General features: G+C 34.2%; 2 protein-coding genes across 2 annotated transcripts; one reads left to right on the forward strand and one right to left on the reverse strand.

The window, feature by feature from the left end:
- Positions 1 to 1097: 1097 nt before the first annotated feature.
- sf3a2 (splicing factor 3a, subunit 2) lies at positions 1098 to 9818 on the reverse strand. Its single transcript, XM_073849263.1, has 8 exons — positions 9755 to 9818; positions 7969 to 8198; positions 7835 to 7881; positions 7638 to 7747; positions 3962 to 4011; positions 3677 to 3817; positions 1931 to 1999; positions 1098 to 1852 (listed from the first exon to the last, which is right to left on the reverse strand). The coding sequence occupies exons 2-8, from the start codon at positions 8164 to 8166 to the stop codon at positions 1595 to 1597; spliced, it is 873 nt and encodes a 290-aa protein (XP_073705364.1). The 5' UTR covers positions 8167 to 8198; positions 9755 to 9818; the 3' UTR covers positions 1098 to 1594.
- Positions 9819 to 10840: 1022 nt separating this feature from the next.
- Positions 10841 to 18342, forward strand: LOC141344737 (pleckstrin homology domain-containing family J member 1-like). The gene is made up of 6 exons (XM_073849631.1): positions 10841 to 11117; positions 13419 to 13486; positions 13569 to 13635; positions 13721 to 13811; positions 13885 to 13948; positions 18060 to 18342. Exons 1-6 carry the CDS (start codon positions 11024 to 11026, stop codon positions 18144 to 18146), a joined length of 471 nt encoding a protein of 156 aa, XP_073705732.1. The 5' UTR covers positions 10841 to 11023; the 3' UTR covers positions 18147 to 18342.
- Positions 18343 to 19721: the final 1379 nt, after the last annotated feature.

Consider the following 19721-nt stretch of genomic DNA (forward strand, 5'->3'; position numbering starts at 1 on the left):
CAATCCACAATACTCCAGTCCATCAGTTAACATCTTAAGACAAAAGCTGGAACAAATCCATCATTAAAATGTTTTTAACTAAAATACCAGTCCATAATCCATTATAACACTTTCAGAATTGTGAGATATAAACTCAATTGCGAGTTATAAAGTCAAAATTTTGAGATAAGCAATTGTTTTTAGCAATTCTGAGAAATAAAGTCAGAACTGTGATATAAACTTGTAATTTTGAGAAATGTCAAAATTGTGATATAAATTCTGAGAAATATAGACAAAAAAAAATCTGAATTGCAAATTTAGATCTCGCAATTCTGATTTTATAACTCGAAATTATGCATTTATATCTCACAATTTTGAGAAAAAAAGTCAGAATTGTGATATAAAAAGTCGCAATTACCTTTTTTATTTTTTAAACAAAACAAAAATCAGTTTATGCAGTGTTTCATTATGCAATGTTTATGAAAAATGTATCATTACATATAAAGATATATCAATGCACATCTATTTTTTTCTTTTTAATTCATATTTAATCAGAAAGCTGCATTTACCTTTTACTTGAAATGAAACATTTCTTCTCAATTTCTTAGCAATTGCAGTTATAAAGTCTCACAATTATGAGAAAAAAAATGTCAGAATTGCAAAATACAAACTTGCAATTGTCAGAAACATTGACAGACTTTGTTTCTCCCAATTGTGAGTTTATGTCCCGCAATTCTGACTTTATAACTCGCAATTGTGCTTTTATATCTCAGTTTTGTGGAAGAAAGTCAGATTGTGAGATAAAAAGCCACAGTTACCTTTTTTATTTTTAATTCGGTGGCAGAAACAGGCCTCCATAAGAAACATTACGCAAGAGAACATAAAAGTCAGTCATCACAATATGATTTAGCCATCATAGTTTTTGGGAAATGGAATTGTTTTACTGTTTATTATGAAAAATGTATAGTTTATTATATAAAGATTTACCCATGCACATAATTTTTCTTTCTTTTTAAGGTGTTCTTGTAATATTTAATCAGAAAGCTTAATTTTACCTCCTCCTTGCAATGACATTTCTTTTCTGATGAACAGTAAGAAAAGACAAATCACAACCTCTGTCAACTTTAAAGATTTTCTTTAATAATAAAAAAGCATAAAATAACATTTAAACATTGTTTGATAGGGCTGCTGTGGCCCACAGAGTCAAATCTGTTCTCTAAACATCAGTATAAATGCACAATTGTCAAATCACTACGGATTTAGAGGGTGGCGTAAATGAAAATAAAGGGGCAAAACTAAATAAATGTGTCCACACTTGAAGCCTTTATGTATAATGCATTATAAAACGATTGTTCTTTTATATACATCTTTTCAGAAATAACTGTAACCAAAGATAAAATGCTTATTTTGATCATATTTAAAGGGTTTGTTTGCGTTTTAATACATTATATTTTCTAAAGTTGTTACAATGAATTGAAAAGTATTATAACTGCGCTTACAATTATTCATGAGATGCATTATAAACTGCATTAATTAATGCATTAAAATGCTTTTACAATTGCAATGCATTATATATAAAGGCTTCAAATAAAGTGTAACCCAGAAATCATTCAGGCTACATGTCGGAGGGCAGCGGCGGCCTCAGGTGAGGAGGAAGGGCACCTGGAGGGGGCATTTGTGGGGGCATCTGTGGGGGCATGGGGCCTCCGGGGGGCATTCCATGTATCCCTCCAGGCGGTGGAGGTGGCATGGAGTCAGCGGAAGGATGTAGTCCGGTGATGAGCGAAGGAGGACGTTTAACGCCGACCGAAACTGCCTGACCCGGTGGAGCGACCAGAGCTTTTTCCATCTTGAAATGAAACTGCAGAAAAAACTGGAGGAGAGCAAGGTTGTGTTTAGCACGTGGAAAATGCCAAGATAAACACAAATTACTTTATCCATCTATTCTTACTTGTTTCGTCTCCCTGTTCCAGTGTGTCCAAAAACGAGTCTCTGCTTTGTCGATTTCCCGACTGGGAACCTGAAAATACAACAGAAACAATTGATATTTGGATCATATGTGACCCTGGACCACAAAACCAGTCATAAGGTTAAATTTTACAAAACTGAGATGTATACATCATATGAATACTCAATAAATAAGCTTTCTATTGATGTATGGTTTGTTATGATAGGGCAATATTTGGTCGAGATACATCTATTTGAATATCAGGAATCTGAGGGTGCAAAAAAATCAAAATACTGAGAAAATCACCTTTAAAGTTGTCCAAATTAAGTTCTTAACAATGCATATTACTAATCAAAAATTACATTTTGATATATTTACAGTAGGAATTTAATTTTACAAAGAATCATCATGGAACATGATCTTTAATTAATTTCCTAATGATTTTTGGCATGAAAGAAAAATCTAAAATTTTGACCCATACAATGTATTTTTGGCTATTGCTACAAATATACCCCAGCGACTTAAGACTGGTTTTGTGGTCCAGGGTCACATATAAGGATTTTATGGCTCATATGGTCTGATAGAGTGAGAATATAGAGGAAAAAACAGATTAAATTTTATTCACAGACTCAAACTGAGCAAAAATACACAATTTGATACAAATGCTGATATTTATATAATTAAATACTGCTGCTTGTAAATGTAAATCAATGAGATATTTATAACACTAGAGCAGATGCTGACATAAAATGATGTAAATAGCAGAAGTCAATCGATATCTTCAATTAGGGGTGAGTGATATGGCAAAAATATTTCACTTTTTTTTTTTTTTTCCAGAAATTTTGCAGTAAAGTTAAGGGGAGACACTGCAGGCAAAAACTGTTTTTTCACGCACCTGCACCTGTCAAGTTTAAGATTTTGGGCTTTTTGGTGTTTCATAAAGTGTTTTTTTTTTCAGGCTAGTGGAAGGAAAACACCCAAAAGACACTGTTAAGTGTTTCTTTTATAGCACTTTATCTATTTGTGTCAATAGATTTCAATTACAATCCATCTTTTTAAAGGCTGTTTTCTCAAAATGAGTTTTTTCTCCTACACTGAGCCATAAATCTCCACTTCAGTAGCTCTTACACACACCAAACTTGACATTTTTATTCCTGTCTATATCCTGAAGGTTTTTACAGAGGGATTTGTTCATATAGAATTTGCTTGATTTTCTACTTTTTATTCCCCCCAAAATGGTAAAAAATACATCGTTTTCTATCGGTTCTAAGTTTTTTCTGAATTATAGAGTGACAAAATGAGAAAAACAACTCTAATATGTCAAAAAAATTAAACAAGAATTTTAAAACTGACTTCATCCAGTGTTTAGATTTTTGTACTAGAAATGTATGCAAATTAGTGCATATTTCATTAAACAATGGCTCATTTGCATATTTAAACCTTAATAAGGTTCCTTAATTAAACCTAAATATTTAAACATTTTAGAAAACTTGTACTACAAAAAATGTTTGCAATTATCAAAGTAATCAATCGACTGAGTAAGCAAGGTGATAACTATCAGTTCATTTTTTTACCCTATTCACCTGCAGTGTCTCGCCTTAAACCCATGTACTTTCTATTAAAAAAATGCACAGTTGCAGGCCTTCAAGAGGGAAATTTAATTTGATTTCCATATTAACTTTCGGATATTTCTTATAAATGTTTCAAGAATGAGAGCTTAAGTTAAGATAGTTGCTTTAATTGACAGACCTTGAATGCGATGGTTTCGTACGGCTCGGCTGCGAACAGCAGATACTGCCAGCGACGGTCTGGAGGTTCGATTCTCTGCTCATACGCTGACATGAAGCGATGCCTTGGCCCGATGCCTTCTGCTATCTCTGGGTAATCAATCTGAAAGGCAGGACATGGTTTATTATGTCAATAACAGTTTGCAGATCAAAAGTGCATGAGAAAAACATTCAATTTTAACCCCCAACCGAGCAACCATTCATTCATTCATTCAGCTCAAAGTCAGACAGAAATGACTGGATTTACCTGGAAAAGCAGACTCTGCTGTCCGACCTCTGGATCCCTTTGTTTTGTTACTATAGGTAAAATACAAAATAGGTACAACTGTTAATCAATGCCTTTTAGACAAGACACTTATAACAAGTGAATTTATATATGTCAAATGTAAAAGGGTTTAAGCATGAGCATAAAAACAAGTGTAATACTGCTTTAAATTGTCGTCTTTTTTTATTTCTTAAAAAAGTTTGTTTAATTTCATTGCATTTTTGTTTTTGTTTTTCTGAGCAAAAATTAAATGTCAAACATTTTTTCCCTGATTTATAGAATACACCCACCCACCATCATTCAGTGTCAATCTCTTTACAACAAAAATCAATTTATGACGTATTAAAAGACAAATTACTCTTACCCCAAATACTAATTAGTTGTAATTCTACATTTTGAAAATTTGCCACTATCCTAAGTTTTGCCCATTTGTCAGTAAGAATTTTTTACTCATCTAAAACGCAATAAAATGTAATATGCTTCCTTATTTTATATATTTTAATTAGGGCCGGGACTTTAACGCGTTAATTTAGATTAATTAATTACACAAAAATAACACGTTAAAATTTAACGCATTTTAATCGCACTTACCGGTAGTTTTGCACCGCGGAACGTTTCTCACTGGATGAGATTCGGCGGACCGATTATACTGCAGCACCAACTAGTGTTCAGACAAGCTGCGTCCGTCCTAAATAGTATTGTATGTCCCAAATCGTAGTATGTTTAAAATAGTATTCCAAAGATTCCCGAATGGTCTACTACTTAACGATCAATGCACACTCAAACGGCTAATATTGCCCACAACACACTGCGCCGTGAATGCGGATTCGATTAGAACTACAAACACGCATAAAAAGTGTTAAAAAACTACAAACATGGAGGATATGCGTGTAACCTGATAAAAAATATTTTTTAAATGTTATCCGCGTTATATTCCATGTGCAGCAACATTTATAATGATAGGTTTGGTCATTAAAGTTTAAATGCATAATTAAGCAAACACAAGAGCAGAGTTCTCGGCATGAAAGACTCGTTAAAGAACGTGCCTCTTAATTTCTCTCTAATAAGGTAGGAAATTTAATTAAACGAAATGTAGATAATGTTAACTGTGATGATTGACAGGGCAGTTTAAACTGATGGGACCGCTTTGGTTGGCCCTGTGGATGGGAAATTTTGTTATAAAAAACGAATGGATGGAAGCGTCGATAAGAGCATGGTTGTGTGCAAGCTATGCAACAAGGAATTCGCATCTCACCGCAGCACATCGAGCCTATTGCTACACTTAATGGCAATATTGCACTGGTCTGTTGGACTTGGTTGAACAAAAATAAACAATATTTTGTTGCTTAAGCTTATGTATTCAGTCATTATTCAATGGTATACTAAAAATCCATATAAAAAAGCGTACTTCTCACTGTTCTCAGGTCAAATATTTATATGCGATTAAAATGTGATTAATTTCGATTAATTAATTACAAAGCCTCTAATTAATTAGATTAAATTTTTTAATCGAGTCCCGGCCCTAATTTTAATATGTATTTAATATGTACAAGTCGGAATAAGCATGTTGTTTGAATTATTACATAAATATTGTGTTACACTGAATGACAATGTAACATTATTTCAACCAAATTTTGACATTTTATTCTCCATAAACTTATCTAAAACCTTAAAAGTAGACATTTTACTTACATTTAATGTGCTTTCTATGGACATAAAATCACTTCCAGAAAGGATATTTCACAATACTTGCTGTGACACATTCCATGTCAAATCAACCAGGAGGAAAGATAGACATGTATAGTGATGAAAGCCAAAATATTAAATGTCATGGACGAATTTTTACTGAGTCAAAATGGCAATTTTCACCTTAGATTCAAATTATAGGCACTTTGAAAAAAAATATTTATGGCACTCAGACAGGTATGTTCAATGCAGTAGAAACAAGCTACATCTCTAGTTTCACGATTATTTACACGATTAAAACAAAAGTAGGATCATATTTTTTCAAACTGACATTTGTTTTTTGACCGTTGACAATGTGTACATTTTACTGATTTACTCCTGGAGCCAAATTGAAATTCCAATATCTCTGAAACTGAATCTCATAGGGCATTAAAAATAAAGATGACTAAAGGAAAGTTTGTTAAGACCCAATATCTAAAAGGACATTAAAATATCTTTAATACTTGTTGAGTTACAGGCATGCAAACTTTGGGGAAAAAAACTTGAAAAGTGCTGTTTCCACATTTGAGAATGGTCACCATTGGCACATAATGCAACAAAGATTACTAAAGTCAACAGATTTTACTACTAGAGCTACTAATCTCTGTGTAAAAATAAGATAATGATTCTGCCATCTTTCTGAAGTCTCTTTTACCCCCCTGAATCTAAGGAGAAAATTGCCATTTTGTCTATCTTTCTTTAGAATAAATATTAGCAAAATCAAATTTGAGCTGGGGCCCCAAATAACCCTGCTTTCATGTCCCTACAAGACCAAAATATGAAGTGTTTTCATGAAGCAGGACTGAATGTAAACAATGCCGCTGAACCAAACGAAACTTACATGTTTTGCTGATTATTGCAGCTGAAAATGATCAATTATTGTCATGTTTTGGCCTGCGCTAATCTGTACTTCACGATGCCATAGAAGAACATTTTTTGTTTAAGGCGAGACACTGCAGGTGAAGAGGGTAAAAGAAATTAACTAATAGTTAATCAGTTGTTTCATTACATTAATAATTGCAAACATTTTTTACATTACAAGTTTTCTAAAATGTTAGGTTTTAATATGCAAATGAGGCATTATTTAATTAAATATGCGCTAATTTACATTTCTAGTACAAAAATCGAAACACTGGATAAAGTCAGTTTCTAAATTCTTATTCATATTAGAGTCAAATATTTTTACACAAGGATTTTTTTGTCACTTTAGAAAACTACATATTTTTTACAATTTTTTGGGGGGAATAAAATGTATAAAATCAAGCAAATTATATATGAACAAATCCCTCTGTAGAAACCTTCAGGATATAGACAGGAATAAAAATGCAAAGTGTGGTGTGTGTAAGTGCTACTGAAGTGGAGATTTATGGCTCAGTGTAGGAGAAAAAACTCTTGGCCTTTACAAATATGTATTGTGATTGAAATCTATTGACACAAATAGATAAAGTGCTATAAAAGAAACACTTAACAGTGTCTTTTGGGTGTTTTCTTTTCACTAGTCTGAAAAAACACTTTATGAAAAACCAAAAAGCCCAAAAAGCCGAACTTAACAGGTGAATGAAAAAAAAAAAGTGTTTTTTTTCCTGCAGTGTCTCCCCTTAAATGGCTCCATAAAGAACCTTTAACATATGAAGAACCTTACTTTTTCACAAAAAGTTCTTCAGATTATAAAAAAAGGTAAGAAAGAGATGGTTCTTTAAAGAACCTTTGACTAAATGGTTCTTTGTGGAACCAAAAATGGTTGTGAAGAACCTTTTAAAGCACCTTTATTTATAAGAGTGTAGACAGCATAAATTAGCAGAACAACGTATTCAGTAGTACATTAATCATGCCGTTTACATCAGAGTATCGCCAGTAAGTGCAAATCCGCTATTTGGAAGAAGAAAACACTAACTTCTATCTAATAAACAACTAAAAAATAACCAAGTCTGACCTTTATAACCTGGTCTGCCAATCTTGACGAACTTCTTCACTTCAACCTTGACTTTCTCTGGAGCGGGTTGAGCTGGTGCTTCCTTTGCCTCTTTTGCAGCTCGTCTTGCTCTAAAATAAAAAAGCATGGAACACAATGAGTTCCTCCTCTACATTAAGCATCATCCTGATAACCATATTTCCAAAAAATGCACTTACAAGTTAGTCTGATGCTTTTTTCCCTGTGTGTGAGCGAGATAACTTCCCTAGAAAAGGAAAATCACAAACACAATGAGCATCATGGTTAAGGATGAACGTTTGTAAAGTGTATCAGCGTCTCTCAGAGCTCATACCTCATTATTGTGCAGCGTGAGACACAGTTTACACTCATAGGAGCCCAAGTGGTTTTTCATAAAGTATGGATCTTTATTAATGTCTATGGTCTCTAAGGCCAGCTGTCGCAGTCGCTCACGCCGGTCTCGGTTGCTTTCGGACGAGGAGGCGACGCCTCCGCTGCCCGTTTTTCCTCCAGCTCTGTGCTGGAAATCCATGATGGCAGATCACAGTCCTCACACCGCTGCTCCTGAAATCACAGAAGAGGAAAATGTGTTTAAACAAGGCAGAAATATGACAGAGAATCATCTGAAATTTAAAGTTTGAAAAAGTCCTGCCAGCACACTCTTATAGTCTTCTTCAAGAAACGAGCTTGATCATTAAAAAAAAAAATTAACAGTCAAAAGTTTACATACACCTTGCAGAAACTGCATAAAGTGTTTTTATTTAGTGATAGTTGTTCATGAGTCCCTTGTTTGTCCTGAACAGTTAAACTGCCTGCTGTTCTTCAGAAAAATCCTTCATGTCCCACAAATTTTTTGGTTTTTCAGCATTTTTGTGTATTTGAACCTTTTCCAACAATGACTGTATGATTTTGAGATCCATCTTTTCACACTGAGGACAACTGAGGCACTCATATGCAACTATTACAGAAGGTTCCAACATTCACTGATGCTCCAGAAGGAAAACATGCATTAAAAACTTTTGGAATTTGAAGATCAGGGTAAATTTAACTTATTTTATCTTCTGGGAAACATGAAACAGTATCTTCTGTAGCTTTTAAAGGGCAGTACTAAATGAAACAAATATGATATTTAGGCAAAATAGGATAAATTTACACATCTTCATTTCGTTCAAAAGTTTTCACCCCCAGCTCTTAATGCATGGTTTTCCTTCTGGAGCATCAGTGAGTGTTTGAACCTTCTGTAATAGTTGCATACGAGTCCCTCAGTTGTCCTCAGTGTGAAAAGATGGATCTCAAAATCATACAGTCATTGTTGGAAAGGGTTCAAATACACAAAAATGCTGGAAAACCCCCAAAATTGTGGAACCTCAAGGAATTTTCTGAAGAACAAACAAGGGACGCAACTATCACTAAACAAAAAACACAGCTGTGGATCATTCAGGTAACAGCACAGTATTAAGAATCAAGGGGATGTAAACTTTTGAACGGGGTAATTTTAATAAATTCAACTATTATTTACTCTTCTGGACTGCATGTAAGATCTTTTATGTGAAGTATCTTATTCAGGTCAGTCCTAAATAAAATGAAATTACATGCATTTTGTAAAATCCCTCTTATTTTGGTAAAATAATGAACGTTTTGCACATTCTGCAAGGTGTATATATGTATATATATATATATGCACATAAAGATGCCTGAAAACTACAGCAAACAGCTTGTTCAATTGTAAAAGTTAGATGGATAAACAGACCAAAAAATAAATAAAAAGCCACCAAAATAAATAATGAATGTTTTAAGAAGAAAAAAATACATAAATAAAATGCAAACGTGTATACTATGATCCTGTTTACGTTAGAAGTAAAACGTTATGTCACTAACAACAACACTTTCCGAATAAAATGATTAAAACAGAGAAACATACATTATTTTTATATATATATAACAACAGCTAGTGTGTGAAGAACTGAATCGAATCGACTTTTTCAGTTAATTCGCTCCACTTTTAACGAATTATAACTAACGCCGAAAGCTCAGAAGATTTGAGAACAGTTTAGTGGTATGTTTCGGACCTTTCTTTTTAAAAAGTACAAGTTAATAAATTCATTGTGAAAACATTTTACCTAACGTCCAGATCACGCTTGCCGCCGTCGCCGCAGTAATGCGCATGCGCGCTGAATGATGCACTTCCTGTTCCTGTTATTTTGAAGTCCGCAACTTTATTGATAAGATACAAAGTTACAGCACAAAAGTATCTGTTTTCTATTCCAATATATTTTAAAATCTAATTTATTTCTGCGATCAAAGCTGTATTTTCAGCATCATTACTCCAGTCTTCAGTGTCACATCATTTTTCAGATATTATTTTAATATGCTGAATTGCTGCTCATAAAAACAAAACAATAACAAAACATTTTATGATGTTAAAAACAGATGAGTAGAATGCTTTCAGGTTTCTTTGATGAATAGAATGTTCAGAAGAGCAGCGTTTATCTAAAATAGAAATCTTTTGCAACATTAGAAATGTCTTTATCATCACTTTTGACTTTTGAAGTATTAATTTCTATTATTTGTTTCCTAAAAATAAAAAAGAAATAAGAAAATAAATTAAACTGACTCGAGCGTTTGAATGGTATAGTGTATAATGTTACAAAAACTTTTTATTTCAGATAAATGTTGATCTTTGGATCTTTCTATTCATCAAAGAATCCCGAAAAGTACTCAGCTGTTTTAGATATTGATAATAATAATAATAATAATAATAAAATATTTCTTGAATGGCAAATCAGCACATTAGAATGATTTCTGAAGGATCACGTGACACTGAAGACTGCAGTAATGATGCGGAAAATGCAGCTTTGATCACAGAAATAAATTACATTTTAAAACATATTCAAATAGAAAGCAGTTATTTCAAATAGCAAAAATATTTCACAATTTTACTGCCTTTGCTGTACTTTGGATCAAATTAATGCAGGCTTGGTGAGCAGAAAAACTTCTAAATAATAAATAATAAAAATTAAAACCGCAAAAATCATCATGAAAACGCTATTTTAATTGATAAACTCGGTTTTTTGATTAAATAAAAAAATGAAAAACAACTATTTTTATGTGTTATATGTTTTAACTGGTAAATCAGCGCCCTCTTTCGTCTGCATGAGTTCAGTTCCTGCATCTCTCAGTGTGTTTGGGTGTGTGTGAGTTTTAGGACGTTTGTTTCACTTCATTTGCCATTAAGGTCGCGATCAGATGAGCTTCTGAACACGACAGCAGTATGACTGATAGTCTGGATGAGGAGTATCTGATCTGACGCTGATTCTGAGAGGAAAACTGCAGTTTGTTGTCTTAAAAATGCGTTTTAATGCGACGAAACTGCTGTCAGAGAGCTGAAGATGCGATTCAACGAGAAGGAGCTGGTGTTCCTGAGCCGCCAGCCCTCAGAGAGAGCGGCTGAGCTGGGCATGAGAGGCCCGAAGAAAGGAGACGGTAAGTGGGGAAAATTTCATCCGCATGAGCTCAGGGTTATCTGTGGAGCTTGTATAAAACAACACCGTGTAAAAGGAGACCGCTGCCGTTAAAATCAACCATAGACATGTCTATTTTATGATTAGTGTGATGTTAGCATTCGCATATAGCGTACTACTCGTATTGTTTCTGTCTTGTAAAGATATGACGGTATCGGTTAAAGTAGTACGCTACGAGTACAGCTGTTAGTCGCTAGTGTTCGTACTCAGCTGCAGTAGCCAATCGCATCAGGAGGCGGATCACGTGATATCCACAACGCGCATTCCTATTGGTTGTTGCCGTATTTGCATAAAGCGTTGTCATTAACGATAAATGTTATAATAAAAAAGCTGTTGTGTCGCAACAAAACTAGTATACTCCTGTCTGAATAAACTAAACTTTCAAGAAATTGAGATTTTGTTATAATTAAATAATAAACAATTCAAGTTGAGGGAAAACTAAAGCATTCACATCGGAATCATTGAAGCTTTTTTGACGCGACAGAATTAAACTAAAAGGCTTTCATTATAATCAACAATTCTTACTTTTATTTCACAAAATTCGTTTTTTTGTGTCTCGCCATTCTGAGAATAACAAGATATGAACTCAGAACTGAATTATAAACTCACAATTCTGAGATGAAAATAAGAATTGTGAGATAAAAAGTCAGAATTGAGATAAAATAAATGAACTTTAACCCTTTAAATGAAAAAAAAAACAGAATTGTAAGATATAAATTCAAAAATGTCAGAATTGCGAGGTTTCGTGACTTTTTTTCTCACAATTCCCAGGTTATATCTCGCAATTCTGACTTTTTTCTCAAAATTCTGTCTTTTCTTCTTGCCATTCTGAGAATTGCAAGTTATGAACTCAAAACTGTGAACTATAAACTATAAACTCACTGAGAAAAAATCAGAATTGTGAGATAAAAATTTTGAGCTAAAAAAATAGCAAATACCCTTTTCTATTTTGTTATTCAGTTGGGTAAAAAACTGTGAATTGTGAGATATAAATTCAGAATTAAGAAGGAAAAAAAGTCAGAATTGTGACGTTTTAATCAATCTTAAGGTTATATTTTGCAGTTTTGACTTTTTCCCACATAACTCCCTTATTTTCGCTTTTCTGAGAATAGCAAGATGAACTAGAGATATAAATTCATAATTCTGAGAAATTTTAAGAAATCGGTGAGATAATTGTGAGATAAAGTCATTATGAGAAAAGGTCAGAATTGTGGGATAAAAAAATTGTAATTACCCTTTTAATTTTTTATTCTGTGGGGGGGAAGCAGAATAGCGAGATGTAAATTTAAAATTAAGAGGAAAATGTCAGAGTTGCAAGGTTTTGCCTTTTTTTTTCTTCGCTATTCTGAGAATAGCAAGATATGAACTCTAACTTGATATATAAACTCACAATTCTGAGAAAAATATAAGAATTGTGAGATAAAAAGTCGCCATTACGAGAAAAAAAGTCAGAATTGAGATAAAATAAATCACAATTACCCTTTAAATTTTTTTATTCTGTGGGGGAAAAAAATGAATTGTAAGATGTAAATTCAGTATTAAAAAGGAAAAAAGTCAGAATTTTGATGTTTTGTGACTTTTTTTTCCATTAATTCTGTTTTGTTTTTTCCTCACTATCAGAAATGTGAAATTTAAAAAAATCATAATTACCATTTTAATCTTTTATTCTGTGGGGGAAAACAGAACTGCGAGATGTAAATTTAATAAAGTCAGAATTGCAAGGTTTTGCAACGATGTTACAAGGTTATATCTTGCAATTCTGACTTTTTTTCTCTAAATTCTGTCTTTTTGTAACTCAGAACTAATATATAAACTCACAATTCTGAGAAAAAATCAGTACTGTGTGATAAAGTCTGAATTGTGAGATATTAAAAAAATCACAATTACCCTTTTAATTTTTCATTCTGTGGGGATGTAAATGCAGAATTAACAGGAAAAAAAATCAGAATTGATGTGACTTTTTTCTCGCCATTTCATTCTGAAATTCTGAATTGTAAGATTAAAAGTCCCAATCACTTTTCTTCATTTGGGCTTAATTTTGACACTCAAAAAAAGAAGAGAAAATAATAATAACAATAAACTTCTTCTCAGAATTTATCATAAAGACAACCTTTATAAAAACACCAGATATAAGATGAAGATACACCAGTCGAGAATAAAAATGTGTTACATTAACTAAATGTGCACTGAAGCAACTGAAAGACAATCTAAAAGTAAAAGTCTATAAAAGTGACTTTGATTTCTCTTCTGTTTTCCACAACAGTAGTGAAGAGGCGTCTAGTGAAACTGATTGTTAATTTCCTGTTTTACTTTCGGACCGATGAGGATGAGGTGAGTATGAATCAGCGTCTGATCTGAATTTCAACAGCATCATGATCACATTAGTTTGAGTTTCATTCGTTTGTGTTTTCAGCCCATCGGCGCTCTGCTGTTGGAACAGTGTCGCGTGGAGAGAGAAGACGATCATGCGTTCTCCATCGGTGAGAGCAGCTTCGTCTTTGGTTTGCATTTAAACCAGCAGAATTAGTTTTAAGAAAGCTGTCATCACTCTCGCTTGTTTCCCAGTGTTTCTGGACGAGGCCGAGAGGAAGTATTTGTTCGAATGTGATTCTCAGGAGCAGTGTGCGGAGTGGATCGATGCCATCGTTAAAGCCAGGTGTGTGTCGCTGACGTTTCCCATCGTGACGCGCCTTTCCTGCTTTATAACTCTAATCCGCTTCTGTTCACAGTTACGAATTCATGCGCAGGAACCTGATCCACTATCGCACAGAAATCCATCGACTGACCGGCACGGTGAGGGAATTGATGTTAACTAGATAAGATGGCTTGAGAAAGCTGGACCAGAAAGTTTGGAAAAGTTTTAAATAGTTTGGCCAAAAGTTTTGAGAGTTACCTAAATATTGGAAATTGGAAAAGTTGCTGCTTAAGTTTTTATAATAGCAATTTGCATATACTCCAGAATGTTATGAAGAGTGATCAGATGAATTGCATAGTCCTTCTTTGCCATGAAAATTAACTTAATCCCGAAAAAAACTTTCCACTGCATTTCATTGCTGTCATTAAAGGACCTGCTGAAATCATTTCAGTAATCGTCTTGTTAACTCAGGTGAGAATGTTGACCAGCACAAGGCCGGAGATCATTATGTCAGGCTGATTGGGTTAGAATGGCAGACTTGACATGTTAAAGGAGGGTGATGCTTGAAATCATTGTTCTTCCATTGTTAACCATGGTGACCTGCAAAGAAACGCGTGCAGCCATCGTTGCGTTGCATAAAAATGGCTTCACAGGCAAGGATATTGTGGCTACTAAGATTGCACCTAAATTAACAATTTATAGGATCATCAAGAACTTCAAGGAAAGAGGTTCAATTCTTGTTAAGAAGGCTTCAGGGCGTCCAAGAAAGTCCAGCAAGCGCCAGGATGGTCTCCTAAAGAGGATTGAGCTGCGGGATCGGAGTGCCACCAGTGCAGAGCTTGCTCAGGAATGGCAGCAGGCAGGTGTGAGCGCATCTGGACACACAGTGAGGCCAAGACTTTTGGAAGATGGCCTGGTGTCAAGAAGAGCAGCAAAGAAGCCACTTCTCTCCAAAAAAAACATCAGGGACAGATTGATCTTCTGCAAAAAGTATGGCGAATGGACTGCTGAGGAATGGGGCAAAGTCATATTCTCCGATGAAGCCTCTTTCCGATTGTTTGGGGCATCTGGAAAAAGGCTTGTCCGGAGAAGAAAAGGTGAGCGCTACCATCAGTCCTGTGTCATGCCAACAGTAAAGCATCCTGAGACCATTCATGTGTGGGGTTGCTTCTCATCCAAGGGAGTGGGCTCACTCACAATTTTGCCCAAAAACACAGCCATGAATAAAGAATGGTACCAAAACACCCTCCAACAGCAACTTCTTCCAACAATCCAACAACAGTTTGGTGAAGAACAATGCATTTTCCAGCACGATGGAGCACCGTGCCATAAGGCAAAAGTGATAACTAAGTGGCTCGGGGACCAAATCGTTGACATTTTGGGTCCATGGCCTGGAAACTCCCCAGATCTTAAAACTTGTGGTCAATCCTCAAGAGGCGGGTGGACAAACAAAAACCCACTAATTCTGACAAACTCCAAGAAGTGATTATGAAAGAATGGGTTGCTATCAGTCAGGATTTGGCCCAGAAGTTGATTGAGAGCATGCCCAGTCCAATTGCAGAGGTCCTGAAAAAGAAGGGCCAACACTGCAAATACTGACTCTTTGCATAAATGTCATGTAATTGTCGATAAAAGCCTTTGAAACGTATGAAGTGCTTGTAATTATATTTCGGTACATCACAGAAACAACTGAAACAAAGATCTAAAAGCAGTTGAGCAGCAAACTTTGTGAAAACTAATATTTGTGTCATTCTTAAAACTTTTGGCCACGACTGTAGTTTTAAAAGCTTAATGTTTGATAGATAGCTAGATAGATATAGATAGATAGCATGTTTCTAGTATGATTAGCAAGTTACTAGTATGTTTCTAGCATGATTTACCAGTTGCTAGCATGATTTTAGCATGATTAGCAAGTTGTTAACATGTTTCTAGCTTGATTACCAAGTTGCTAGCATGTTTCTAACTTGATTAACAAGTTGCTACCATGTTTCTAGCTTGATTAACATGTTGCTAGCATGTTTCTAGCATGATTAACATGTTGCTAGCATGTTTTTAGCATGATTAACATGTTGCTAGCATGTTTATAGCTTGATTAACATGTTGCTAGCATGTTTTAGCATGGTTAACAAATTGCTAGCATGTTTTTAGCATGGTTAACAAATTGCTAGCATGATTCTAGTATTAGCAAGTTGTTAGCATTTTTCTAGCATTAGTAGTAAGTTACTACCATGATTAACATGTTGCTAGCATATTTCTAGCATGATTAACATGTTGCTAGCATGTTTCTAGCTTGATTAACATGATGCTAGCATGTTTTTAGAATGGTTAACAAATTGCTAGCATGATTCTAGTATTATTAGCAAGTTGTTAACGTGTTTATAGCATGATTAGCATGTTGCTAGCATTACTCTAGCATGATAACCAAGTTGTTAGCATGTTTCTAGCATGATTAGCATGTTGCTAGCATTACTCTAGCATGATAACCAAGTTGTTAACATGTTTCTAGCATGATTAACAAGTTGCTAGAACTTTTCTAGCATGATTAGCTAGTGGCTAGCATGATTAGCAAGTTGCTAGTATGATTCTAGCATGATTAACAAGTTGTTGGTATGATTCTAGCATGATTACCAAATTGTTAGCATTTTTTAAGCATGATTAGCAAGTTACTAGCATGATTAACAAGTTGTTAGCATGTTTCTAGTATAATTAACCAGTTGCTAGCATGTTTCTAACATAATTAACATGTTGTTAGCATGATTCATGATTACCAAGTTGTTAGCACATTTTTAGCATGATTACCAAGTTACTAGCCTTTTGCTTGCATGATTAGCAAGTTGCTAGCATGTTTCTGTCATGATTACCAAATTGCTAACATGATTCTAGCATGATTAACAAGTTGCTAGCATGATTCTAGCATGATTAGCAAGTTGCTAGCATTATTAGCAAGTTAACATGATTCTAGCATGATTAACAAGTTACTAACATGATTCTAGCATTATTAGCATGTTGTTAGCATGATACTAGCATGATTCTAGCATAATTAGCAAGTTGCTAGCACATTTTTAACATGATTACCAAGTTACTAGCCTTTTTCTTGCATGATTAGCACGTTGCTAGCATGTTTCTATCATGATTACCAAATTGCTAACATGATTCTAGCATGATTAGCAAGTTGTTAGCACGTTTTTAGCATGATTACCAAGTTACTAGCCTTTTGCTAGCATGCTTAGCACATTGCTAACATGATTCTAGCATGATTAGCAAGTTGCTAGCACGTTTGTAGCATGATTACCAAGTTACTAGCCTTTTGCTATCATGATTAGCACATTGCTAACATGATTCTGGCATGATTAACAAGTTGCTAACACGTTTGTAGCATGATTACCAAGTTAATAGCTTTTTGCTAGCATGCTTAGCACGTTTTCTAACATGATTCTAGCATGATTAGCAAGTTGCTAACACGTTTGTAGCATGATTACCAAGTTACTAGCCTTTTGCTATCATGATTAGCACGTTGCTAACATGATTCTAGCATGATTAGCAAGTTGCTAGCACGTTTGTAGCATGATTACCAAGTTACTAGCCTTTTGCTATCATGATTAGCACATTGCTAACATGATTCTAGCATGATTAGCAAGTTGCTAGCACGTTTGTAGCATGATTACCAAGTTACTAGCCTTTTGCTATCATGATTAGCACATTGCTAACATGATTCTAGCATGATTAGCAAGTTGCTAGCACGTTTGTAGCATGATTACCAAGTTACTAGCCTTTTGCTAGCATGCTTAGCACATTGCAAACATGATTCTGGCACGATTAGCAAAGTTGCTAACACGTTTGTAGCATGATTACCAAGTTACTAGCCTTTTGCTAGCATGCTTAGCACGTTGTTAACATGATTCTAGCATGATTAGCAAGTTCCTAGCACGTTTGTAGCATGATTACCAAGTTACTAGCCTTTTGCTAGCATGATTAGCACGTTGCTAACATCGTTGCTAAATCTATGGGATTTCTCCCAGTTTTAATGGTCATTTTTAGGAAAACCGTAAGTCGGATCAGTTAGAAAAGATGCAGCAGCTGGAGTCAGATCAGTCTGAAGATCTGGCCTGAGTTTGGAGTTTGTAGAGTTAAAGCTGGAGGAGGAGCAGCAGTCAGAAATGTTAGCCTCAGAAGAAGTTTAAATAGCATTTCTCAAGCCAACTTAATGAATGCAGCTAATGGCTCAATATGAGAGTAATAATGAAGAAGATGTTCTCTGATCTGCTGCAGGACCCGCTGGAGCAGTATGGGATATCAGACGAAACACGCTTCCAGGTCAACAGTGGTCTTCCTCCGCTGCCTCCAGCGCCCACATGAACACACACTCTCTGCCGTTTGCTGGTTTTGTCAGATTTCTCTTGTTTTAAAGTCTGTCAGTATCCATCACTGTAGACTCTGACCTCTGTAACCTTTCAGTTTTGATGTGAGTCATGGAGGAGATGCGTGAGATTTACTGTAATGAATGTCTGCTGAGTTTGAGCCAATTGCAATTAAAGTTTCTTCCCCAAATCAAGGTCATTGTTAAACTGGGCCGCCTTTGTAAAAGTGATTTCAGCGCAATTATTGCCTTTTATGACTGATGTTAAAGGTTTATGCGCAGACCTGCACGCATTAAACTGTAGTTTGACCTGAAGTGCACTGATGAGGTTTTGTAGCATCTAGTTTTTACCTAAAAAGCAATAAAGCCCTTCAATTTTTAGTTTCAGTCAAAACAATTGAGCTGCTTTGAGTTTGTGTCTCTGAAGCTGTATAGCGGTCTAATGTCAACACAAAATCAAAAATTACATTTTTGCACAAAGAAAATTAAAGCATGTTATTTTCATTCTTTGAGAAGTACATTCTGTAATAAAAATAAATAAATAAATAAATGCAATATACAATGTAAGTAATTTAATGCATTTGATATAATTTTATCAAATAAAATATAATTGTACTTATTGTAAGAATTACAAATGTGACCCTGGACCACAAAACCAGTCATAAGTTTTTTCAAAAATAATAAACACAAAGATTTATACATTATCTGAAAGCTGGATAAATAAGCTTAGGATAGATTAAATAATAAATAAGCTTGTTAAGATAGGACAATATTAGGTGGAGATACAACTATTTGAAAATCGGCAATCCAAGGGTGCAAAAAAATCTAAATATTGAGAAAGTTGCCTTTAAAGTTGGCAAAATGAAATTCTTAGCAATGCATATTACTAATCAAAAATATATTTACAGTAGGAAATTTACAAAATATCTTCACTTCACAATGAATAATAAGATTGAAAGTTATATTAAAGGAATACACTGCTGCTCAAAAGTTTGAGATCAGTACGATTTTTTACTTTTTTATTATTAGTCTCTTATGCTTATCAAAGTGCCATTTATTTTATCAAAAATACAGAAAAAGGTAATATTATAATGCAATAAAATATTATTGAAATACAAAATAACATTTTTATTTTAATATACTTTAAAATATAATTTATTTCTGCGATGCAAAGCTGAATTTTCAGCATCATTACTCCAGTCTTCAGTGTCACATGACCCTTCAGAAATCATTCTGATATGCTGTTTTGTTATTTTTATTTATTTTAAAGCCAGTTTTTAGGATTATTGAAGAATGTTATTTTCATTCTTTGAGAAGTACATTCTTTTCAAAAAAAAAAAAAATGCAATATACAATGTAAGTAATTTAATGCATTTGATGTAATTTTATAAAAACATATAATTGTAATTATTATAAAAATTACAAATGTGACCCTGGACCACAAAACCAGTCATAAGGGTCAATAAAAAAAAGAAGAAGATTTATTAAGAGAACTAAGCTTGTTAGGATTAGAAAATATCTGGTCGAGATACAACTATTTGAAAATCTGAGAGTAAATCTAAATATTGACAAAG

Source organism: Garra rufa, chromosome 10 (assembly GCF_049309525.1).
Source record: "Garra rufa chromosome 10, GarRuf1.0, whole genome shotgun sequence".
Lineage (NCBI taxonomy): Eukaryota > Metazoa > Chordata > Actinopteri > Cypriniformes > Cyprinidae > Garra > Garra rufa.